The sequence below is a fragment of the Nannobrachium achirus genome (assembly GCF_963921795.1).
Source record: "Nannobrachium achirus genome assembly, chromosome: 11".
NCBI lineage: Eukaryota > Metazoa > Chordata > Actinopteri > Myctophiformes > Myctophidae > Nannobrachium > Nannobrachium achirus.
Window position 1 is genome coordinate 46301190 of NC_137820.1, and position 27219 is coordinate 46328408.

Genomic DNA, 27219 nt, shown 5'->3' on the forward strand with positions numbered 1-27219 from the left:
GTCTCTCTATCTCTTTGAGACCATTTTGCTTGGTGGCTATGAAGAGAACACATCCATTCAACAGATCAGTTTCTCAGGGAATTACCATTAGGGAACAAAGTAGTTGTTAGATAGAGACTCAGCCTTTTAGTATCTAATTTCTCAGCTGAGCAGGTGCTTGTGAGAAGGGCTCTTTGTGCATGTACTGTATACACTAGAACAGTGGCTAGTTTTCTTGGGAGGGTTGAAAGCAGATGAAAAGTAGATCAACACACCCTGCGATACAGCCATTGAGCTATAGACAGTCCAGCATCTTGTTCATCTCAAACATGTAGGGTAAGTTTGATTAATGGACACTTTGTATGATCTTTAGCAGATTCTCCCTTGAAATACAGTTGTAATAAGGTCTATTTGTCATTGAACCGTGTCCTCATGTCGTATGTAATTAGGTCTGTTTGATCATCAAACTGTGTCCTTATGTTGCATGCAGTACTAGTCTATTTGTTGTTCCCGTGTTCCTGTGATTTCAGCTGCAGTTGTTTTGAAAAGGTTAATGTGCAGTAGTGTGGACTTTATTGACCGTTTGGAGTCTACAGTCAAGAGTATTATTTCTACTCATTCAGCTTGTTTAAAAGGCGTCTACTACTGTATGTAGCATCTGTTCTGAGGTATTTGCAATTGCTATTACTATTCATTACTCGCTGTCTATACTGTACTTTGGCTTTGGCAAGTGGTCTTGATGGACTCATGTCAAGCAGGAAAACATCTTCATTTGATGTATGATCTCGTGTTACCTTGCTTACTGTAAATCGCTCTAGATTAAGAGCGTCTGCTAAATGCCTAAATTGTAAATTGATAACAGGCCGTTTCTGTCCAGGGTGTTGTCGTTGAAATCAAACGGTTTATATCAATTCTAGCTGCTGCTTTTAGCAGCCTGACCTGTCCTGAAAAAAAGAAAAGAAAAAAAAGGTTTGTGAAGTGTACTTTGACCAGTTCACCTTAAAGCACCTCTTTGTGTTTGAATCAGACTGTGGGTGTTTTCATGTGTCCTGGTAATTCTGTGATTCACACATGTTGTCTCTGACCCCTTAAAAGGCAGCAGACAAGTTCTGGTGAATTTCAGAGGCTGTAGAGGTGAAGTAAGAACAGTTGGTGAGAGCCTAAATCACGGAGCAGAGCAAGTTCTGTGACCATCTGAGCTCATTGAGGACAGGCGGGTCAATTACAGCCTGCAAAAGGTATACAGTACAAAAAGAATATTTGATTGTGAAGTCCTTGGTGTGAGAATCTTGTCCAGAAAGTACTGCTGCCTCTTGGACTATATTTTCAAGGAAACCTGAGGTCTCACTCTCTCCGTTTCGAGGTAAGTCTGTTTAGCAGGTTGTTTAATGATTTAATAATTTTCTCATTTGTAATACTATGGATCTGACTGTGTAGGCTACCAGCTAACAACACAAACATCCTCACCACCTTGTCACGGTGCGATGGCCAGGTGTATGATAGCTGGGGTCCTGCTACTGTGCCTATCTCTGTTTGGGACCTCACATGGTTGCCTGGAGGACCCTGCGTTGGCCTACCGGCACACTGGAGCTGTGTGCAGGCTCACCTATCCTGCTGCTGTTGTCTGTGAGTGACTGGGCATTAAATGTCCTTTCTTCATCCCCATGAATCTCTTTTCATTTCTTTGTCCTACTGGTCAGTCAGCTTGCTTGTAAATTATTCCTTGCCCTGTTAATTCCTCCTTTCTTATTATCAGTCATTGTTGCTCCTTTGAGTTGCTGCAGGCGAGGTCACTGTCTTTGACACAGATGTTGTTCTCTTCCTTCCTGTTGTCTGTTTGTACACATGTTTATATGTTCTCTTATGCCTGTTTAATTTCCACCACTTAATTACATGAACATTTAAATTTAGTTTCCTTCTTTTGGACTACACTAAATTGTGTAACAACAATCTGTGTTCTGTCAAATTAGGAGATTTTGTTTTGTCTTCCACCCCCCATGTCTTCCAGAGTCCCTCAAGGCTCTATCCTTGGGCCTATACTTTTCTCCCTATATCTTCTGACCATAGGACTTATTTGTCATTTTTAAGAGACATGGCATCTCCTATCACCTTCAGGTGGACGATCCGCAAATCTACTGTAGTGCCACTACTGTACATGGCCCTAAATAATGAAATGAATGGCTCCCTGACAACTCTTTATGATTGTCTCAGTAACCTTAATGCATGGATGGCTCTAAACCTTCTAAATATAAATGAGAGTAAAACAGAGGTCATAGTATGCTTAGTGGTTCTCTTGTACCCACTGACCTGGGTTCACTGCAACCTTAAAACCATGGTCTCCTATCTTGGCGTCAAAGTGGACAACGCACTTAAACTTGAAAAACAGATAAATGCTATGGTCAGATCCAGCTTTTTTCATCAGAGGCTGCTTGCTCAAATCAATTCTGTGTTATCTTTTAATGATTTTGTGCATGCAAGTTTTTTTGAGCATGCTTGTATTTCCACATGTTTGGAGTACTCTAGTGCACTTTATGCTGGCTTAAACCAAGCCTCCATTGCACATTTAGTCCCACTTCTATACCTTACCTTTTGAGAGTTCTGTGGTCTTTGTTCTGTTTCACTGTCTGCTCAGCTGAGTCGAGTCGACCTATGAACATCTGTTTACTGTCAATATTCCAGGATGACCTCCCACTTGGGTAATGACGCCCCCTGGCGATCATTCAGAGAAACTACTTCAGCTCCCGTACTAACGTAGGTAGGAAGGGCCTGTCACTCAAACCGGAGTGACCCGCCTCCAGGCTATATAAACCCCCGGAGGCGGAAGTAACATCCTCTTTTCACTCTCTGCGATATCACATTCAGATAAGTTGAAACTCAGCCTTTGTATTATTATTCTTCGCGCATTAGCCTAAAGCGGTGGCATTGGAGTCGCCCACTGGCGAGTGTTGAATTAACCCGTACTTAAGAATACTTATTCTTGTTCCGTCCTAAATCGACGGTTATTTCCTTTTATAACAAAGGATTATTACTGCTTGTTCAGGCCTTCGCCGAAGCAAGCGTGGCATAGCATTAGCCGTTAGCTTGTTAGCTCGTCTGCTATTGTTAACGTTAGCTACACTGCTTACCGCTTGTTCAGGCCCTGCCCGAATCAAGCGTGGCCTAGCCTTAGCCGTTAGCTTGTTAGCTCGTCTGCTTCTGGTTAACTCTATCTACAGTGCTTCGCCATGGATCCTCTGGCCTTCCTGCCGAGGCAATGTCCAGGCTGTCCAGGACTCATCGACGGACAGGATCTTCACCATCTCTGTGTCGGCTGCATGGGCGTTGCACACGCCTTCTCTGCACTGAGTCCTCAGGGGAGAGCAGGACCTTTCTGTGACTGCTGCGTGGCCTACGACCACGATGTACTGATACACCGGTTCTACCTAGCCAGGGCAGGCCTCGGGGCCTGCGCTCCACCAGGTGGGTCCACTGCTCTCAACCCCACAGCCCAGTCTTTCCTTCCCCAGGCGGCCCGCACCGTTGGTCAAGGTGCGGCGCTGCCTTCCGGAGATCCGCTTGGCAATCAGCGCGCCATTCCAAGTCAAGATGGCGCCGTGCTACATGAGACACCGCCTGCCGCGCAACCGACCGCAGCTAGCTCCACTGTCACTGGAGCTGGCGGGTCTGGTGAAGTCGCCGCTAAGAAGGCGACCAAGAAGGCTAACATCCAGATGACGAAATCTCCGGTAGCCTTTTCCCCTTCGGGCGCGGTGCCCAAAAAGAAACGCTTGGATGTGACCGTCGGGGACGTCCCCCTCGACGTGAGCATCACCAAAACAGTCCAGACCTTCAGGCGAGAGTCGGACCTGAGCTCCTGTCAGAGCGAGGGTTCTGGTTCTGAATACTCTGGATACACGGCCGAGGAGGAGGAGGACTCCGTCGAGGACGAGGGTTCTCGACTCACGGTCACTGTGAAAGGTAATGCCCCTGCGGCTCCAGCACGTCAACTGGACGCCGCAGGGAGCTCCCAGGCCTCCTCAGGCACCACTGCCCCTCCACCCGCCAGTCAAGCGAGTGAAGCGGGAGCAGAGGATGTCGATTCTGCAGCAGAAATGCTGGATCATCTCACAGTCTACATGAGAGCTCTGGCCAGAGTTGGAGAGGAGTTGCCACCTCCTCTCCCCTCTGAAGAGGCCGAGGATGATGACGAAATGCCCGGGCAGGAGCCTTCGGTTCCCGCCCCGTATGTCCTCTCCAGGCTGCCGCTGGTGAAAGGTTTCACCAAGGCCCTCCATTCCTCATGGAAGACACATAAAGACCCCAGGAAGCTGCCTTTTTCTGTGTTGGATTTGGTGGGCGGTGCGGAGGCAGGCATGTCCACCTGCCCTAACCTGGACCACCTGTTGGCACAATCTTTTCTGAGTTCCGTCAGACCCCAGTACAAAGATGTAGGCACAGCTAAAAACGGGCCGTTTGTTGGCCCCGTCGGCACCAACCCGCCGGGGTTCACTGTCCTGGAGGACAAGCTGCAGTCGGACAGGGCTCGTAACGCCTACCGGTCCGCTGCTCTGGCCGCTAAGGACCTGAATCTGATCCAGCTCTTGCTCGCTTCCACCAAGGACCTGGTCAAAGGTCTGCCCACGGGGGAGCACACAGCTGAACTGAACACTCTATTTGACATCATGCTGAAGGTCAATTGGCATGCGGTTAAGTGGATGGGCAGGTCCATGGACTACAACCTCCAGTCTGAGAGAGCCCGCTGGCTCGACTATGTCGACCTCGAGCCTAAGAGGGACGTGGGCGAGAAGCCTCTAGGTCCTCGCGGGGAGATGTACAAGTCTCTCATAAACATGGAGAACAGTCCCACCACCCTCATGGGTGGGGGCTTGGAGCTGCTGCAGGGTAGAGTTACCTTCTTCAAGGCGGCTAAGGACATCGTCGAGTCCACCACAGTGCCACAGGATGAACCGCAGCAAGCTAGGAGGACGTCCCGCTCCTCCCGCGCCAAGGAAAGGGGCCGCTCTGCTTCTTTTAAGAAGCACTCGTCTTCCTCCAGGGGAGCCTCTGCAGCCAGGGCGCCTGACAGGCCCCGCAGCAAGGCTGTGGTTCCCGAGCGCGCTCAGCCGCGCCGCCCGTCCAAGGATGGCAGGCAGCAGTCTTCATACCGCGGTGGCCGCGGTAGGGGACAGCGCAAATGACACTCTGAAGAGGGGAATTGTGCTGGGGCGGGGGTCCGAGGTGTCTCTCGGTCCCCCTCCCCCCAAACGAGGGCGTTTTTCGGTACCCCGTGTCGGGGAAATGAAAATGTTGTTTTTGATGCCTCCTGTGTCGACAATAAACATGTTGAAAGAGCAAAGTCTGTCTCTGTCCAACTCTCTCGCACTAGCACAGACGACCCCATCGTGCATGCCTCCTGTAGTAATGATGAAGTCCTGTCAGGACTCGATAATCAATCACAGGTTTTATCAGAAACCAGTAATGTTAATGTCAAACAATTATGTGGTTCCTCAAGCGCGCGAGTGGGATATCCCTCGCGTCGACAATATGAATCCTTTATGCATGCCTCCTGTAAGAATGATGGAGTCCCGTCAGGACTCTTTAATCAGTCAGAGGTTTTATCAGCAACCAGTAATGTTAACGTCAAACAATTATATGGTTCCTCATGCGCGCGAGTGGATTTTCCCTCGCGTGAGCGATGCTATGAATTTAACCTTGAGTCAGAAATTCTGTCGGCCTACTATGAGCCCGGGTCAAGGGACAAGCATAAAGGCCTTAGAGCAGGTATTAAACGTAAAAGTTCCTCTCCTGTCAGGGGAGAATGCTTTAGTTGTGGGCGAGTCTGTTTATCAGTCGAATCGCTTTGCTATTCCTGTCGCTCTATCGAGCGAAAACCGAACGCTTCCGGTTTCACCGGATACGGATTCGCTAGCTCCCCGCTTCCGGTCCGGCCGCAAAAGAGCTCCGCTAGTCAAGCGGTACAATCAGAAGGTGTTCCCACCTTGCGGCCTATTGAACCCCTGCGCTCCGCATCCGGGTGTTCCGGATACGGATACGCAGGTTCCCCACTTCCGGTCCCTCCGCAAAATAGCTCCGCTAGTCAAGCGGTACAACCAGAAGGTGTTTCCGCCATGCGGCCTATTGAACCCTTGCGCTCCGCATCCGGTCGTTCCGGATACGGATACGCAGGTTCCCCACTTCCGGTCCGGCCGCCAAAAAAGCTCCGCCGTCACGGAAGCACAGTGGTGGGGTTTCTCTCGCTCAAAACACGCTAGCACGCTGTGCGCGCCAGTGGAAGTTATGCAACCCGAGCCATTGGGTATTTCGAACGATAACCAGGGGTTACAGGTTACAGTTCGCAGATATACCCCCGCTTTCGAGCAGGGTTATTCATACCAGAGCACGTGGTTTAAAAGCAAGTCTTTTGAGAGAAGAGATCAGCTCATTGCTAAGCAAGGGTGCTATAGTGGAGCTGGACAGGACCCAATCCCGCATGGGATTTTGGAGCCGTTATTTCCTGGTGCCCAAAAAGGGGGGGGGGCTACGTCCCATCCTGGACCTAAAGGCACTAAACGTGTACCTGAAGAAGTACGTTTTCAGGATGCTAACAGTACCCACCATGTTACGGTCGGTCAGGCAAGGGGATTTCCACTGTTCAGTGGATCTGAAGGATGCTTATCAGCACGTCCAGATTTATCCCCCACACAGGAAATTCCTTCGGTTCGCCTTCGAGGGTCGCCTGTACGAGTATACAGTACTCCCTTTCGGTCTGTCACTGAGCCCGAGGGTTTTCGTGAAAGTGACCGAAGCAGCCATCGCCCCGCTGAGACAGCAGGGCGTCAGGTTGGCGACGTACATCGACGATTGGATGATTTCAGCGAGCTCCGCCCACGAAGTGGCGCGTCACACACAAGTGGTTTTGGCTCACCTGAAGGCCTTAGGTTTCATAGTCAACCACGGCAAGAGCATGCTGACTCCAGCAAGTCGTCTTACATTCATTGGGGTCCTTCTGGACTCATCCGACATGTCGGCCCGTCTCTCAGAGGAGAGGGTGGACAGGTTTCGGGAATGTCTCGACTCCTTTCAAGTGGGCCAGGAGGTCACTTACAGGAGTTGCATGGTACTGACGGGAATGATGGCTTCCGCAGTACATCTGTTGCGTTTGGGCAGGTTTCATATGAGACCTTTTCAAAGATGGATGTTATCCCTCGGGATCCCGCCCTCCTTGAAGTACAAGAAGGTTACGGTTTCCCCTTCCTGCGCGATCGCCCTGTCTCCGTGGCTGGTGGAGGGGTTCCTCACCAGCGGAGTCTCGATTGGCGAGGTGGTTTCCCACAAGTCGATCACGACAGACGCCAGTCTCAGTGGATGGGGAGCCACTTTCGAGGGGCGCACAGCGCAGGGGCTTTGGCCTCTGGAGATGAGGGGTCGTCACATCAACTATTTGGAGTTGATGGCTATACTCCTGGCGCTCAAGCATTTCGAGCCTTGGATTTTGCATTGTCACGTCCTGGTCAGGACAGACAATACGACGGCCATGTTTTATGTCAACAAACAGGGGGGCCTGTCGTCGTTGCCACTGGACCGTCTGGCTCGAGAATTGACGGTTTGGTGCTTGTCGCGCCTCAAGTCGATCAGGGCCTCACACGTCCCAGGTCTCCTCAACAGCGGAGCAGATCTCCTGTCCAGGGGAGGTCCTCGCTACGAGGATTGGTCTCTCCACCCCAGGGTGGTGAGCCAGATTTTTCGCAAGTTTGGTCAGCCAGTGGCGGACCTGTTTGCGTCAGCGGAGAATACGAAGTGTCCGTTGTTCTTCGCGGTGAAGGGCAGTCCTCCCTTGGGGTTGGACGCCTTAGCGCACACGTGGCCGAGATGTCTACTGTACGCGTTTTCCCCCTTCGACTTAATCCGACCCACTCTGGAGAGAGTCAGGAGGTTCGGTCTGGAGATGCTCCTGGTGGCTCCCTACAAGGGCACGTGGAGATCGGCGATCGCCCCTCTCCTTTGCGAACCGGGTTGGCAGCTGCCTCAGTGCAGGGACCTGTTGAGTCAGGCCAGGGGGGAGGTCTTCCACCAAGACCTGCAGGTCCTAGACCTGTGGGTTTGGCACGTGAAAGGTTAAACCTGCTGGCAGCCGGTTTTTCTTCTGAAGTGGTTGATACCATTCAGAGTGCTAAGGCGCCCTCTACGAGGGCGTCTTATGATGGAAGGTGGAATGCCTTTGAGGACTGGTGTGAGTCGCGTGTTCCACCTGTGGTGGCTCATGTGGCGTCAGCCCAGGAAATTCTGGAATTTATGCAGAACCGCTTGAGAAGTGGTCTAGCATTTTCTACCCTTAGGGGGTATTTGGCGGCTATTAATGCCTGTCACCTGGGGGTGGCGGGCAAGGCACCTTCTAAAGTCCCGGAGGTCATCAAGTTCATGCAAGGAGTTGAACGTTTGAGGCCGGTGACTAGGTCTTTGTTCCCAGTTTGGGATCTGCAGGTGGTTCTAGGGGGCCTATGTCGGGCTCCCTTTGAGCCGCTTGTAGGGATGCCTTTGAAACTTTTGAGTTTCAAGACGGCTCTTTTGCTGGCTTTGGCCACGGCTAAAAGAGTTGGTGACCTGCAAGCTCTCTCGGTGTCTGCGGAGTGCATGCAGTTTATGAACAATGATCTCAAGGTGTTGCTCAAGCCTCATCTTAAGTTTGTTCCTAAGAACATGGTGGTTCCTAAGGAGCCTGTTGTTCTTCTGGCTTTTCATCCTCCTCCGTTTGTCTCGGTGGAGGATGAACGGCTGAATTGCCTTTGTCCTGTCAGGGCATTGAAGGCCTACTGTGACAGGACTGCTGGTTCTAGAGCTTCTTCTCAGCTCTTTGTAGAAATGGGCAATGTTCTTGTCAGAAAGCCGGTGTCTAGACCCACTCTTTCGAGGTGGATTGTGGATGCTATTAGGCTGGCTTACTCTAGTGCGGGTGTGGAAGTGCCGGCGGCACTTAAAGCCCATAGCACTAGAGGTGTGGCTACTTCGTGGGCACTGGCAAAGGGAGTCTCTGTTCAGGAGATTTGTGTTTCGGCGAATTGGTCTTCGCCTTCTACCTTTGCAGCCTACTATCACCTGGATATCGAATCCTCTTCGCTAGCGCATTCGGTTCTGGGTGCAGTTGCCTCCTCTACGTCATAGAGGAGTCGGATCTTCCCCTCCCACAGGTGGGCATGTAGCCACCTGGGGTACTTTGGGGGGACCCTGTGTTTTCCTTATATAGTGTGTCTTACTTATAAGGCGGACTTGTCCTTTTCATTTAGTTGAATGAGGCGGACTTCGGTCTGTCAGGGTCTCTCTTTATTTTCTCATGCCTTCACACCCAGGTCCGGTGGGCCTGGGACCTTCTGGGTGATGGGTCACGCCCGTTTGGGCTGTACTCACCCGTATGAGGGGTGTGTGGGGGTATGAGAGTAGGTTGTGGCTTAGAGGGGAGTTTAAGAATCCCAAGTGGGAGGTCATCCTGGAATATTGACAGTAAACGGTAGGTTCCGTACGGAACCATTGTTTACTTAGATATGGAAGGATGACCTCCCACGTAATGCCCCTCTGTTTCACTGAATGTGGCAGAGAGTGGTATTAAGAGGATGTTACTTCCGCCTCCGGGGGTTTATATAGCCTGGAGGCGGGTCACTCCGGTTTGAGTGACAGGCCCTTCCTACCTACGTTAGTACGGGAGCTGAAGTAGTTTCTCTGAATGATCGCCAGGGGGCGTCATTACCCAAGTGGGAGGTCATCCTTCCATATCTAAGTAAACAATGGTTCCGTACGGAACCTACCGTTCAGTTGTATACAGTACCTTGGTTTGTGCAAAATCTGCAAATGGTGACAGCTGATACTTTGCGCGCGCGCGTGTGTGTGTGTGTGTGTGTGTGTGTGTGTGTGTGTGTGTGTGTGTGTTTGTGTGTGTGTTTGTGTGCGTGTGCGTGTGTAGTGAATGAAAAGACCACCAAGGTGATCGAGGCAGCGTTCCAGCATGCCAGATATCCCAGTGTGCAGGGAGAGAAATCAATGCTGTTTATCGGCAGAATCTTATACGGCCTAGAAAAGTGAGTGAACACTCACACGCACGCACACACGCACGCACGCACGCACGCACGCACGCACGCACGCACGCACGCACGCACGCACGCACGCACGCACGCACACACACACACACACACACACACACACACACACACATACACACACACATCCATCCATCCATTGAGGTGTGATGATAATAATAAGCATCCCTGTGTCCAGTCTAGAGATCCACAACTTGTCGATTGGTCGCAGTGACTTTGAGCTGCACCCAGGTGAGGGCATCTCCATGGCCATCAGCAATGTGTCTGCAGTGTTCAGAGGGACCATTAAGTATGGATACGGCAGCTGGCTGTGAGTATTTGTGTGTGTGTGTGTGTGTGTGTGCATGTGCGTGCGTACTTGTATGACTATGTACTTGTGAGGGTCAAATGTCCTTACAAGTATAGAAGAACTAGAACGGTGCAATTCTTGGAAATTGCAAGTGTGGTTGCCTATATATTGTGATGTCACGTGAAGCTTGACCAATATTGTCCAATCAGAAAAGGGACAGAAAAAGTCCATTTGAACTCAATGGACTTTTTCGGTAACCTTTTCTGTAAACCCCAAACGCAAAAAGTGGACTTTTGGGGTTACTTTAGATGAAATTATAAAGATGGACAAGAACTATATTGCCCTGTAGGCAACCACGCTAATTGGAGAAAATATAGAGCCTAAATTAAACTAGGCCTATATAACGTAGGCCTATTATAGCAAAATGCAAGCACAGGATTCCCGATGAAGACAGTCGATTTGACATACTGTACACATGACTGTACGGCCCAAGTGCGTGTCACCAAAACTGTGGGAGGAGCAAGGTGGCAAAATAACCTTAGGCGTCTTACTGGTAGTGAACTCTATGGGCCTTATTTTCATCCATGCCTTACCCCTTATCCCCAAACTCCTTTGCCTTTTTCTTTTACTAAAAACACTTTTAAATAGCTGATCCACAAGCTCACAACGTGTCGTAGATTGAGTTTCCCTATAACTAAGGGTGGTGACTCTGTGATGCTTCAGTTGAGTGATGATCTTGGAGAACAAGATGACCCATCTATCATTGGGCATAGATGTCAGTCTATCTGATAATGTAGCTGATGGCCATCAAGTGTATCAGTTTGTGCTTACGCAGATTAGAGCGATTCAACTCATGTATTTTACTGGGTCAAGCAGATAAATGTCACTCCTATAATCCTATAATAGTTTACAATTAAGAAAATATTCAGGTTGGAGTTGGAGTTGGGATTAGACATTTAAAGGTTAGGTTTAGGGGTTAGGGTTGGAGTTTTAGCACAAACATTCTCCCCTAGGCCCTAGCACAACATATTTTCAGATGGCGGTCTGTAGTCAAATTGCTACATATCGTGTCGGGCACAAACCTCTTATCTCCATATTTTAACTTTTTGTGCTGCCCTGAATGAGAACATAATGTGCTCTGTTCTTCTGTCACATAACTGTTGGAAAAGTTCAATTTGAACTACTAATTGTACCTGTGTATTTTTCCTCTTTCATCTAGTGTAAATGTTGCTCATTCTATTGACTTTGAGGTCCAGTCTCGGATTGATCTTGGAATCAAACCTAAACTCTGTGAGTATAGCCTACATAGTATTTGCCATACAGTATGCAATTCTGTTTTTTTTAGTTGTTCTTGGCTGAGGCAGGCAATAAGGACATACACTGTAAAAGTTGTCTCTTTACAGTAATGCAAACACATTACCCTCTCTCTCTCTCTCTCTCTCTCTCTCTCTCTCTCTCTCTCTCTCTCTCTCTCTCTCTCTCTCTCTCTCTCTCTCTGTCAGACTGTGGTAATGGGAGGGTAGCGGCAGACACCACAGACTGTTATCTTAACTTTCACCATCTTCATCTCCTGCTTCAGGGAGACAGAGAGTAAGTCATGTAGTAGGCTACTTCTGAAATATGAAATACCTGCATATGAAAACAACACATCTCTCTGACAGTCTGTCTTGTTTGCTGTTTAGACCAAACTGGTTGAAGAAACTCTTCACTGACTTCATCTCTTTCACTGTCAAACTGGTCGTCAAGGGGCAGGTGAGGACATTAAGCTTGTGTGTGTGTGTGTGTGTGTGCGCGTGCGTGCGTGCGTGCGTGCCTGTGTGCAGGCGCGCGTGTGTGTGAGATCCAACTCTGCCCCCTACTGTTCAATTGATGAAACATTTACTGCAAACCCCAGGTTAAAATAACAGAGTCAAGTCTGTATTGTGGCACCTCAGATTGGTTTGCCACTCAGTACTGGTTCAAAAGGCTGGTCAAATCCAGGTCCAACCACTTAAACCCTCTATACTTACTTGGTAAACTTAACTTGAGTTGGCTCTAATACTTGGTGCACTCATTCATTTCCAACTCAACATTAAAGCTCTACACAAAAAATGGCAGATCTCCAGTATATGCTCTATTGTGAGCTTGTAGATCTGCTATTTTTTGGCAAATATTTCCCCCAGAATAGGGATGCTAGGAGTGAAGTGGTTAAAGGAAAAATTGGCATTGTGAGATTGTCTATTAGTGCTTCTCTCATGTCTGAAATGCCACAAAAGGACCAAGATAAGATATATGTCTGTGATCGTATTGTGTTCATCCTCAATTAAAAAAATATCAGTCACAGTTAACTTGTGAGTACTTGTTTTTAAATATTCAAAGAAAGAAAGTAAGAAAGAAGAATGAATGAATGTAGGCTTACCCCTTTCAGCAGCCTCTTGTAAGCTGTTGGAACTCACTCTTTATAATACCCAATGACATAAATAACAACAGCTGATCATTGTGTGTAATTTCTGTTATGTAAATGTACAGTTTTGACAAACAAGTTTATTTGCTCAATTGGTTCTAACAGGGCATCATCTGGGAATGCCCATGCTGTTTATTAATACTGTTTCTGGTCTCTGCTGCAGATTTGTAAAGAGATCAACAAGGTGGCAAACATACTGGCTGACTTCATACAAGATACAGCAGGTGTGTGTGTGTGTGTGTGTGTGTGTGTGTGTGTGTGTGTGTGTGTGTGTGTGTGTGTGTGTGTGTGTGTGTGTGTGTGTGCGTGCGTGCGTGTATGCCTGTGTGTGTGCGGGTGTGTGTGAGAACCCTAACCCACTTTTACTTTCTTATGTGTACATGCACGTGTGAGTGTCTCCAAAAGCCCAAACCGTTTATGCCTTCATTATGATAGTACAGTGTAGACAGGAAACAGGGGAGTGACACGCAGCAAAGGTTGTAGGTCTCAGTTTAGAATAGAGCCTGTACCTTAACTGCTAGGCCATCGGTGCCCAACACTTTACAGAAAAGGTTGAGAACCACTGACTTAGAGACACTTTCTGGGAGAAAGCCCATGTATTACTGAGCTGACTTGACCTCTCTTTGTGAACGTTTCTCTGCCCTACAACCCCAATCCTTCAGGGTTTGACCAAGTACAACAATATATCTGCCGTCATCAATGAGTCCGTGTTTCATCCCAGTCAGCTGACACAACACAAGATGCTGTACTTCTGGTTGTCTGGTTAGTAGTCAGAACATTTTATTTTTACGTTGTTCTCTCTGTTTGTATGCAGTCATTTTCAAGTCAAGACTGAGATAAGAGGTATCATCTAAGATATCATCTAAACAGGCTTTTGGGAACACCCCTGGCAGTTTTTATGTTGCTTGATTCAATATTTAGATATTTGATATTCATTTTATCAGACAGCCTCCTTCCTATAAAAACCCATCGTAACTCCAAACTCCATTTTAAGTACTAGAAGCTGGGCCGCCCGAAGGGCGGCCCAGCGTCTAGTCGGCGACCTGGCCAACTCGGAACAACGTAAATAGGGAATGAATGCCCCGCCCTTTAATGCAAACCCCATTATACCTGTTGTCATAGGACCCGTTTTGACCATCTGTTTGCCTGTGTCCATTTATGCCCATATATGGAGATATCTGTTATCTGTCTGTCTGTCAGCGTCCATTTTATGTCCATATATGGAGATCACTGCAGATATAGTTCTGGGTCCATTTTATGCCCATATATGCCCATATATGGAGATATCTGTCTATTTGCGTCCATTTCACGCCCATATATGGAGATCTCTGAATCTGTCTGTCTGTGTCCCTTTATGCCCGTATATGGAGATCTTTGTGATTCTGCGTAAATTTTATGCCCATATATGCCATTTGCGTCCATTTTATGCCCATTTATGGAGATCTCTGTATCCGTCTGTCTGTGTGTCTGTCTGTGTCCCTTTATGCCGTATGAGATCTCTGAATCTGTCTGTCTGTGTCCCTTTATCCATTTTATGCCCATATATGGGGGCATTCATTTTATGCCCATATATGGAGAACGCGCGTGCCCGTGGGACGAACGGTTCTCATATGGGGGCATTCATTTTATGCCCATATATGGAGAACGCGCGTGCCCGTGGGACGAACGGTTCTCGAGATACGCGGATTACCTACATACATACACACTCACAGAGATTTTTTGTTGACTCATGTGGCGTACGTCTGCCCATATATGCCCATATATGGAGATATCTGTCTATTTGCGTCCATTTCACGCCCATATATGGAGATCTCTGAATCTGTCTGTCTGTGTCCCTTTATCCATTTTATGCCCATATATGGGGGCATTCATTTTATGCCCATATATGGAGAACGCGCGTGCCCGTGGGACGGAACGCGCGTGCCCGTGGGACGAACGGTTCTCGGAGATCTCTGAATCTGTCTGTCTGTGTCCCTTTATCCATTTTATGCCCATATATGGGGGCATTCATTTTATGCCCATATATGGAGAACGCGCGTGCCCGTGGGACGGAACGCGCGTGCCCGTGGGACGAACGGTTCTCATATGGGGGCATTCATTTTATGCCCATATGGAGAACGCGCGTGCCCGTGGGACGAACGGTTCTCGAGATACGTGGATTACCTACATACATACACACTCACAGAGATTTTTTGTTGACTCATGTGGCGTACGTGATGTCAGAGCCTTTTATGAAGTGATGTCACAATGAGTCAGAGCTTTCGCCGATTTCCTCAGAAACAGCCTGATGTCAACAATCAACCCCGCATAAGGAGATTCCGAACATTTCGCGCCGGTTTGGGAAAACCGCGCGTCGGGTCGGGTCGAGACCCGGCACTGCACTCCGTGCCGTGGCCATATATGGGGGCATTCATTTTATGCCCATATATGGAGAACGCGCGTGCCCGTGGGACGGAACGCGCGTGCCCGTGGGACGAACGGTTCTCGGAGATCTCTGAATCTGTCTGTCTGTGTCCCTTTATCCATTTTATGCCCATATATGGGGGCATTCATTTTATGCCCATATATGGAGAACGCGCGTGCCCGTGGGACGGAACGCGCGTGCCCGTGGGACGAACGGTTCTCATTTTATGCCCATATATGGGGGCATTCATTTATGCCATATATGGAGAACGCGCGTGCCCGTGGGACGGAACGCGCGTGCCCGTGGGACGAACGGTTCTCATATGGGGGCATTCATTTTATGCCCATATGGAGAACGCGCGTGCCCGTGGGACGAACGGTTCTCGAGATACGTGGATTACCTACATACATACACACTCACAGAGATTTTTTGTTGACTCATGTGGCGTACGTGATGTCAGAGCCTTTTATGAAGTGATGTCACAATGAGTCAGAGCTTTCGCCGATTTCCTCAGAAACAGCCTGATGTCAACAATCAACCCCGCATAAGGAGATTCCGAACGTTTCGCGCCGGTTTGGGAAAACCGCGCGTCGGGTCGGGTCGAGACCCGGCACTGCACTCCGTGCCGTGGCCATATATGGGGGCATTCATTTTATGCCCATATATGGAGAACGCGCGTGCCCGTGGGACGGAACGCGCGTGCCCGTGGGACGAACGGTTCTCGGAGATCTCTGAATCTGTCTGTCTGTGTCCCTTTATCCATTTTATGCCCATATATGGGGGCATTCATTTTATGCCCATATATGGAGAACGCGCGTGCCCGTGGGACGGAACGCGCGTGCCCGTGGGACGAACGGTTCTCATTTTATGCCCATATATGGGGGCATTCATTTTATGCCCATATATGGAGAACGCGCGTGCCCGTGGGACGGAACGCGCGTGCCCGTGGGACGAACGGTTCTCATATGGGGGCATTCATTTTATGCCCATATGGAGAACGCGCGTGCCCGTGGGACGAACGGTTCTCGAGATACGTGGATTACCTACATACATACACACTCACAGAGATTTTTTGTTGACTCATGTGGCGTACGTGATGTCAGAGCCTTTTATGAAGTGATGTCACAATGAGTCAGAGCTTTCGCCGATTTCCTCAGAAACAGCCTGATGTCAACAATCAACCCCGCATAAGGAGATTCCGAACGTTTCGCGCCGGTTCGGGAAAACCGCGCGTCGGGTCGGGTCGAGACCCGGCACTGCACTCCGTGCCGCGGCGGGGAACGCGCGTGCCGAATCTGAAGCCGGTGGGACGAACGGTTCTCGAGATACGCGGATTACAAACACACACACACACACGCAGAGACTTCTCGCATTTATAGATAGATGATAGATTCATCAAAACACATGTTCTTGGTTCTGGCGACTCTTACTCGCACATTATGTAATGTAATGTATACACTTGACCTGTAGGCCTATGTCAGCACTCTGTTGTGCACAATTTGGTGTAATTTACTTTCTGTCTGTCTTGTCCTGTTGTATGTTATGTAGCAGCCTGCATGTCCAAGACAAATTTCCTTCGGGACCAAATAAATGAATCTTGATCTTGAATCTTACTGCCCTCCTAATATGTCAGAAGGCCATGTTTTTAATTACTTTTTTCATTTATGTTTGATAATGTTTTGAGAAATGTATTATTATTTATTATTAGCATAATTTCGACCAAACTCGTCTTCCTCAAGCAAAAAAAGCATACTTACTATGTACTTGTTTAATATTATTACTATTTCTTCTTTTTGCCATCTTTCTTTCAGTCACATTTTTAACAACGGTGATTTTTGGAAAGATGTATACAAATAAAATGTAAGTAAAAGGCTCAGTGACCTAAACCTGTGTTTGAACCTCAGATCAGGTTTTAAACCCCATGGTCACCGCTGCACACAAAGACGGACGCTTCCTTCTCAACATCTCAGGCGCAGAACTCAAAGTTAGTACAACCCCCCTTTTTTAAGATTAGTTTTTGGGTCTTTTTACGCCTTTGTTGACAGGACAGAAGGCTGACAGGAAATGGGTGAGAGCAGTGGTGGAAAAAGTACTCACATTATTTTACTTACTGTAAAAGTATGAATACTGCAGTGTAGAAACACTCTGATACAAGAAAAAGTCTGGAATTCAAAATGTACTTGAGTAAGTGGAGTAATGTATGTTTTATAATATAATCATTATTTATATTTGCAAAGTAACAAGTAATTAAAGTTTTCAAATAAACGTAGTGGAGTAAAGGTGCAATATTTGCATCCGAGATGTAGTGGAGTAAGTAAATTTACACCACAAGGACAGAGATGTGGAGTGACACGGAGAAAAGCCATTTGGCTTGGGACTCGAACCCCCAAAGCACTGTTAGGCTTCACTGAGCCTATATAGGTTCCTGGACCACTATGCCAACACTTCTACCACGTAACCATATAGCATCCCTATTCTGAGGGGAACGGCAGAGCATGTAATATGTAATAGTTTGAACTTCCTGGCAACTAAATAAATCAGTTTAGCCAGACTCTGCTTTCTGCGGCTCTGCCAGTATTGTATAATATTAGTTGTATCATGACTTGCGTGTGGTTGTGTAAATATCTTTAAATCACAAATGTCTAAAGTACTAAAGTGCAGTACAGTAATGCATTATGCATGAACAAAGGTCTTATTGTGCTTATATGCCTTTAGGGTTTGTTTTCGATGTAAAGTTCACTTTATGTTGATTTATCTAATTTCAGGAACTTTTCCAGACAAATACATCAGCCACTGCCATGCCTGAATTCATGAGTCAGGTAATATGGAAAGTAGATTCCAACACACGCACACACACGCAGATTCGCATGCACTATAACAATGCAAAATGTAGGGACTATAATTGAATACAGTGTGAATTATAATATGGATTGGGGTTATTGCGACCAAAGGTCGCATATACTCTGAAGAATCGTGTCGCTTGAGTGTCCTTCCTTCCTTCCTTCCTTCCTTCCGTATCCTCGTGACCGTCCTTCCGTATCCTCTGTGATGTCAGTGTGATGTCAGCGAGTTGTGACATCACTTCCTGTACAGGGCGGCTACACGAAATGTGGATAACACTATATATGGAGATAGTCCAGTCCATCATGTCATATGGGACTACCGTCATAGAAAGTAGCCATTGTTAGGCCGGAGTCATTGGCTGTCTAAACATGGAGATGTGGATAACACTATATATGGAGATAGTCTAGTCCAATATGTCATATGGGACTACCGTCATAGACAGTAGCCATTGTTAATCCGGAGTCAATGGCTGACTGTCTGTACAGGAAGTGATGTCACATGACATACTTTTTATGCCCATATATGAGTCCTAACATGGTGATGTGGATAACACTATATATGGAGATAGTCTAGTCCAATTCATATTTGTAATGCATCATTTAAATCAGGATCTTTTCCTTGCCAGATGAAAATTGCTAAAGTAATACCTATACATAAAGCAGGAGACAAACATATTTTTACTAACTACAGGCCAGTTTCCTTGCTATCTCAATTCTCTAAGATCCTGGAAAAACTATTTTCTGCCAGACTGGATAGCTTCATAGAAAATCATAATCTGCTGACAGATTGTCAGTATGGATTTAGAACCAATAGATCTACCTCACTTGCATTAATTGAGTTAATAGAAGAATTAACAACTTCAGTTCAAGATAAGAAATATGCAGTAGGAGTATTTATTGATCTAAAGAAAGCTTTTGACACTATTAATCATGACATTCTACTACACAAGATGGATAATTATGGAATTAGAGGGGTAGGGCTTAAGTGGATCAAAAGTTATATTGAAAATAGAAAACAGTTTGTACAGATGGGGGAGTTTATGTCAACAAGATTAGATATTACTTGTGGCGTTCCACAAGGGTCTATATTAGGCCCTAAGTTATTTATCTTATATATAAATGACATATGTAAAGTTTCAAGTATTTTGAAGTTTGTTATTTTTGCAGATGACACAAATGTCTTTTGCTCAGGGGAGAACCTCCAGCAACTGCTGAGGGTTGTCTCTACTGAACTGGGGAAATTGAAATTATGGTTCGATTCAAACAAATTATCACTTAACCTAAAAAAAACAAAATTTATGATTTTTGGAAACAAAAAAATCGAATTAAATACAAATGTTGAATTAATGATAGAAAATGTAATGTTGGAAAGAGTATATGAGAACATGTTCCTAGGAGTTGTAATTGACCATAAGTTCAGTTGGAAAGCCCATATAAATCATGTAATGGCAAAAGTGTCTAGGAGTATTGGGATATTGTACAAGGTTAAGAATATTTTGAACAACAACTCACTGTTCATGCTGTATAACACACTAATACTGCCTTATCTATCCTATTGTGTGGAGGTGTGGGGAAACACCTATCAAACAAACCTAAGTCCATTATGTATAATCCAAAAAAAAGCAATACGTATAGTTCATAAGGTAGGTTATCATGATCACACAAATGCATTATTTCTAAACTCCAAATCATTTAAGTTTCATGACCTGGTTGAATTTAAAACACTACAGATTATGTATAAGGCAAGGTATAAACTACTACCTGGACAGGTACAGAGTTTGTTCAAGGATAGGGAGGGGAGGTATGAATTGAGAAAGGAAAAGAACTTCAAACATATTGGGGCTCGGACGACCATGAAGAGCATGTGCATATCTGTCAGAGGAGTCCAATTATGGAACGGTTTACCGGAGGAGGTCCAAATCTGCAACAATCTGAGACAATTTAAGAAACAGCTAAAGGAGATAGTTTTGGAGAAATATAGAAATGAATATGTAGCGACTTAAAGGAATTAAATTACTAAATTATTAAATAAAAACGAATAATTACATTATAAGTATAGTATTTAGATGAGCGACAGGGTGTGATGTGGCAGTATTGGTGTTGGTAATCAGCATACAGAATGTAGGTATACTATATATACTGGTGTACTGTATACAATTTTAAGATATTTTATTTATTTGATTTGATTTTTATTTTTGACTCTTATTTTATTTTTTTGAATAAGAAATTTGGAAAGGTTCGTTTTATTACGAACAGTGACATTGTTAAAGTAAAACGGATGTTTTGAGTGTTCATGAAATATGAACTTTTATTTTAAATTGAAATGTTAATTGTAGGGGAAAAGGATAGGCATTAATAAGCTCTGAGCTTCGGCCTATGCCTTTTCGATCAGCTAGAAATTGATGTAATGATTTATGTGTTTGTGAAACTTTGATGAGGATCGAAATAAACTAAACTAAACTAAACTAAACTAAACTAAACAATATGTCATATGGAACTACCGTCATAGACACAGCCATTGACTCCGGCCTAACAATGGCTACTGTCTATGACGGTAGTCCCATTATGACATGATGGACTGGACTATCTCCATATATAGTGTTCTCCACATTTCCATGTTTAGGCCCCATCGCTCACACCCTCGATGGGGTTGGCGATAGGGCCTTTCTGTGTGGAGTTTGCATGTTTCCCCGTGTCTCCTAGGGTTGATACCCTCACAAAAACATGAACAAACTCCCCCCAGAATGATAACAACTAGAATCGTCAGAGAAACACTGTGGTTGGCCAGATAGTCAAGAATTGGCGCAACCTCGCCCTTTAGGGCGAGGTCGCATGTCACCCTGAGGTGTCTTACTAGTACAGTATGTATGTTGTAGACTACAGTATTTACTGAATGTGTACTGTATGCGTGCGTGCGACCGTGCATGTGCATGCATGTTTGTGTGTGTGTGTGTGTGTGTGTGTGTGTGTGTGTGTGTGTGTGTGTGTGTGCGCGTGTGCGCACATGTGTATGTGTGTTTGTATCAGTGTCTGTTGCATCCAGGGTATTCAGAGCTCAGGGTGTGGAGTTCATCCGTTCCCCATCTAAAGTCCTCTCCTCTGGGCACCAGTGTCCGGACGCAGGCCTCTGGAGAGCTCCGCTGTGGAAGTAACACCACACTCTTCTTTCAAACGGTCAGACAGCAGTGTTCATGCTGAATTATAATTTCAACTCTTTATTGAACTCTAGCCTGATTTCAGACTCTGCGCTGAAGCAGTCCACTCAGAGAGTGGGCGGGTCCATTGGCTGGAGCTAGGCAAATTGAACTTTAGCTCAGGGCTTCTCAAACTTTCACATTTCAAGGTCTCCCCTTAACTCTGACAGTGTACAAATGACAGATTTGAGATTTAGACCATGCATTCTATCAGATTTTCTCCATGACAGAAGCTTGAGCAACACTGTCGTATGGTACGACATGCGCTACGATATATACTGTTCAGTTTACACTCTCTTAGTAGAGCTTTAAATGCCCATAATGTTTATGTGTGCAACAGCTGCAACTGATGTATTTTTTTGCATTTCCTGCTTGTCTAGGAGGTGGAAGTTGCGGTAACAGTTTCCTATGCTGACAAGAAGGTCTTTCTTCATGGTAACGCCACAGAGTAAGTCCTCTTCTCCTTTTAGGTTCACAGACAGAAACAAAATAATAACTTAACATAGAGTTATTGAGCATTCCAAAACCCAAGACAGAGTCAGCCAGCAGAATAAACCCTTCTCATAATGCATAATGTCTCACCCAGGCTTTTCAGTCTGATGACCACTGGAGGGCGCTGTAGGTGTATTAACGCCCACACCAGACTATTGAACAGTTTTAACTGAACCTTGATAAATCATTTTGAGGCTGTGCAATAATATCTTTCAACTGTGCAATAATCTGAGCAATAATATTCTGGTTTAGGGAAATACTATACTGGTGAACTAACCATGAATAGTATAGAAATAGATAGAAATAGAATAGAATAGAATAGAATGTTCATATATTTTTAAGGGGTTCACTTCACACTAAATTTCAATGTTGTGCAATGCGAATAAAGGCATCGTATTCTATTTGTGATTTGTCATTTCCAAAAGTCTGCGCTACAATGCATTACCTCCCTTTTTTCTTATTCTGTATAATTACATCACTCTCACATTCATATCCATCTTGTCAGATCCTCTGCATGTGCTGTACCTGGTGCATTAGTTTATTATTCTCATTTCTTTCCTACGTAGAATATTGATACTTCAAGCAAGCCTGTCATCAGACAGTCTACAGGTGAGATGCTTTATTCTTCTTTTGAAAACCAGCTATTCTCTCACTCTCATTGTCTCTCTGGTACTGTGTACCGTCTAACCTCCTCATCCTCTTTACTCTGTTCCCGGTAGTTGGCTGAGACTCGGCATCAGTACATAAGAGATGCTGTGGAGACGATAGGCATTCCTAAAATCCTATCTGGTAAGACAGTGACATATACTGTACCAGACACAAACACATATATAAGATACCAGTGTTAGTTTTGACAGAATTTCTTTATTTCGTTTTAGACATATACTGTATTGTATACATTTTTATTTCGTTTTAGTCACCTGAAATGTTTTAGTTTTAGTCTTGCTTTAGTCAACAAAATATCCTAAGAATATAGTCAATCTACAGTTGATTTTGTTGACAAAGAAGTATTTTGGCCAGCCTTGTAATGGCTGATTTTACAGTTGGTTGCATGCTGAAAATATCAGAGCACAACAACCGAGCGCAACCAAACACAAAATGACCTGTCTTTTAGTTCTACTGGATCTCTTATCCACTATTCCCTCCCTAACATTTTGGTCTAGTTTTTATTTGTTGACAAAATTGTCACTATATTTAGTCTTAGTTTTAGTCATCATCATATAGTTTTTATTTAGTTTTCGTCAGTGAAAAAAAGTAGTCGACGAACATTTTTCACCATAGTTTTAGTCGACGAAATTAACACTGTTAGGTATAAGGGAGTTTGAATAGCTATTTACCCCACAAGATCAGACATGTGAACGATCAGACCCAGGGACAAAACCAACATGCATCATCCAATGAACCGTGGGATCAAGTGCTGCGAACTCTGTCATCAGAGTCCAAGGTGAAGAGCCTATCACCGCAGATTTTAGGTGATAAGCTATCCACCTAAAGTGAGAAAACAAGTGGGGGCCATCATAGTCAGTCACGGTGAAGTCCTATCACTGTGACTGACTGGTCTAGATCGACCAATCAGTGAACGGGGTGATGGGCCGATCTGTCTGAAAGTAAAAACAGAGAGATTGTCGGGACCATAGACTCGCGGTGGATAGCTCTTCGCTGCGAGTAATGACGTAATGTTGTAGTTTTATGACTACACCGTGGTGGATAGCTTATCAACGCGGTGCCGACTCTGATAGGGGCTTTACAGGTTGGTCAGGGCACCTGTTCAGTGGGGTATGCAACTGAAAGAGGAATATGTGGGGAATGAGGAATGTGCTATTATAAAAAAATAGAATCAAAAATGTAAAAGAGTGAAAATAGCCACAACGCATCATGATCCGTTGTGAGACATTAAAAAGTTGAACTATGATGACATTTCTGACCGGGCTTTTCTTTTCTAGTGCTGGGGCCAGAGCTGACCAGGCTGTTGGACCAACAGGGAACCAACCAATTTGATATCTATAACCCGGAAGTACTTCATCGGGATGTAAGTATACTGTAGACCTTCATTCTGTCTCTCACACTCATATTACACTGATTGTATATCTGTTCTTGAGCTAATTGTTCATCCCCCAATATCATGAAGGCTAATTTGACCTTTGGGCGACACAAATAAGTTGGTGTGTCCGAAAACGTAGTTACTGCACTCTGCCTTTGTAGGGCAGTCTAGAATCAGGTCAAAGATATTCAAAGACTTGCACAAATGTTCACGATTTTTGTTCACGATTTTTCAAAAATAGCAGATATATACAAGCTCGCAGCGCGGCACCGAGTGCCGCGCTGCGAGCTTGTATATTATCTGCTATTTTTCAATAGCTAAAGCGTTCAGGCCTAAATAATTAAACTTAAATGGATTTATATTTATTTGTTGCATTCTAATATTGAAACACACACACTGTCTGTGTATCTCTCTCTCTCTCTCTCTCTCTCTCTCTCTCTCTCTCTCTCTTTCTCTGCAGGGGTTTGTGGTGATCCAGATGGACTTTGGTTTTCCTCATCATCTCCTGGTTGAATTCCTAAAGAAGACACTTCAATAACCCAGAACAGTTTTTTCCAAATGGGTGCTTATCATTTTGTTTAGTTTTTTATTTGTATTGTTTGCATTTTAGCATCAATTGATGTGAGAGAGGGCAGTCTTTTTTTTATTTAGTGCATTGATTCTTTTATCATTTATTTCCAAGATTGATGTTAAAGGTTTGGTCATTGTGTATTAAATAGAAGGGCTACAGTAGATTGATTACATCCATGGTAACGATATTCAAGTAAGTTAGGTTGCAACCTTACTGTGTACAAAGCAGTGCTTACTAACTTCTGTGCCAATGACGTCTCTTGACGTTTTTTTCAAAAGCCCTGGGTGCCAATGACGTCTCATGACGTCTTTTGTGTTTTTTGTATAGAAAGAAAAAAACATTTTTTTTTTTTTTTTTTAAAGATGTCAAAATGACCTGAGATCAGAGAGATGCTTTTCTCTGTTTGTGTGTTGGCTCCCTCGTTTAGCTGATTGAGAAAATGTGTGTTCATTCTAGTGGATGGACACTTTTTGGAGCTGTGTGGAACACAAGCTCCCTATACGTGGCCGTGTGTGTGGGTCTGTCTGTCTGTCTGTCTCCGTGTCTGTCTGTAGCCTGCAGTAACCTTTTCTGACCACACATGTTAAGGGAGGGGCGCTGTTGCACACACACACACACACACACACACACACACACACACACACACACACACACACACACACACACACACACAGCTCCACTTCGAACAGAGGTTCGATTTTTTTTTTATTCAAACAGCTCTATCTCTGGAACCATTTGTCTGATTGACAAAATTCTTTTTGCCACTGAATCACAACAACTGTGTCTGTTTCTGGGGGAAAAAAATTATAAAAAAAAAAAACAACATTTTTTTTCATTGCATAGTAAAGAAAAACATACAAAACCGTGGCACAGCTACCTTGGAGCCATTTTGGCATTTGGCACAGAAAGAGTTAACTATTTTAGATTGTTCCTGATTAATATGCAAAAATCACGATACAGTAATATTAACTGATGGCAGAGCAAGCACTAGTCTGCACAGATACTGTAGCAAGTCTTTGTACAGAGTAACAGTGTAACCTAACTACCATGAATATTGTGGATGTACCCTTCTATTTAATCCTTTTGGGGATGTTGATGTTGTCATCTACCCATTTGTAAAGAAAATGGTTGAATAGAACTCATATTTTGGGACCATCGCTCCATTGTTCACAATGGTTTGTAATGCAGGCTGCTATCCCAGGAAGTCATGTGATCCAAGATGGCGTGTTGTGAATAAGGTCTATAGGGGCTGGGGTCATATGAGGATTCCGTAATCAATGAGGGGCCCAATAAGTGCACCTCCTAGAGTCTTTCGTGTTTTACTATTGATCAGCGGGGCAACCCTCTGCAGGAAACACATTTGTTGACTTTTTTGATTACCGTGGTAGTCATTTCATTTTTTTCATTTTTCACTAGATAGATTTGCTTCCAAGATGCAACCCAGGTAGGACTCAGAGATGTCGTTTTTTGTGTCACCTACTTTATCAGTACTGGGGACCCCACCCCCAAATCGTGTGGGTCCCGACCCACAGGCTGAGAACCACTGGATCATGCTGATAAGATTTGGTAAAAAGATTATAAAAACAGGCAGATGAGTGATTGTGTAAATAGTTAAGATATATTTATGTGATTGGTTTATGGTGCAAATTTATTTGTCATTAATCATATCTGAGATGCGACACATGTACCGTAGTCATTGTTCCTGTAAAGTGTTTGTAGATATACTGTATAAAACAAAAATAAATAAAAGATTTGCTATAAGAACATGACATGAATATGTTTCAGTTTCCATATGAAGCAATGGCAATGGCGATGGCAATCACACACGCGCACGCACACGCACGCACGCACGCACGCACGCACGCACGCACACACACACACACACACACACACACACACACACACACACACACACACACACACACACACACACACACACACACACACACACACACACACACAGACAGACAGACAGACAGACAGACAGACAGACAGACAAGAGATAATCACTACTTGGCCAGGGGGGAGATATTCATGGGCTTATGAGCTGCGTCCTGGTGAAGGCTAGGTTCAGGTGGTCGGCCTCCCAGCTTCCAGATTTGTCTCACCTGTCTTCACACTGCGTCATCAGCCAAAACAGTGCCATGCCCTTTCCACACCTGTGACCACTCCTCTAATCACCTACTCACTATCCACCTCTTTCCACGGGAATTTACTGGAGAATCTTTTGCACCACACTTCCGGTTAACAGCAGACATACAAGCTCACGTCGCGTCGCAGATGCAACCGTTGTGAGCTTGTAAATCACACTCGGCTGCGGCGCCGGAAGCTCCGTGCAACTTCTGCGCAAAATGCACAATGGGATGTTGGAAAATTGTGGATAAGACTGGACTCATTCCACACACACACTGGAGTTCTGTGGTTCCTTGTTTTGTGCCTCAGTAAGGTTTGTGGTTCCTGATTTAGCCTAATGCCTTGTGTTCTGAGAGGTGTTGCTTTATGGACTTAATGACTTTTGCATTGTACATCTGAAGGGTCTTGTATTTTGGACTTAGTGTACCGTAGCCTACTTGCCTTTGCTTTGAGAAGTTTCCTTTTTTTTTTTTTTTTCATTTCTGATAATTTACAGTGAAGATATAGACAGGAAATCGGGACTTGAACCGGCAACACGCTGTCAGGCATCTCCGCGCCGCGGTGGGGAACACGCGTGCCGAATCTGAAGCCGGTGGGACGAACGGTTCTCGAGATACGCGGGGCACATACATACTCACAGAGATTTCTCGCATTTATAGTAAATGAAATGCTACCCCAGTTCTTGCCCCCCAGTTTCAATGCAAATTTCAAACATGGCTGACAGGTGAATATGGTCAAATCAATAGCCTATGTGGTATGCGCCTGG

The 27219-nt window shown here is 45.3% G+C and overlaps 1 protein-coding gene across 1 annotated transcript; it reads left to right on the forward strand.

The window, feature by feature from the left end:
* Window positions 1–26089, forward strand: cetp (cholesteryl ester transfer protein, plasma). Its single transcript, XM_080737120.1, has 17 exons — window positions 1–1342; window positions 1417–1605; window positions 9911–10025; window positions 10222–10353; window positions 11552–11622; window positions 11835–11922; window positions 12015–12084; window positions 12939–12999; window positions 13403–13537; window positions 17084–17163; window positions 17945–17998; window positions 21050–21196; window positions 21597–21664; window positions 22275–22317; window positions 22428–22497; window positions 23652–23737; window positions 24210–26089. Exons 2-17 carry the CDS (start codon window positions 1464–1466, stop codon window positions 24285–24287), a joined length of 1440 nt encoding a protein of 479 aa, XP_080593246.1. The 5' UTR covers window positions 1–1342; window positions 1417–1463; the 3' UTR covers window positions 24288–26089.
* Window positions 26090–27219: the final 1130 nt, after the last annotated feature.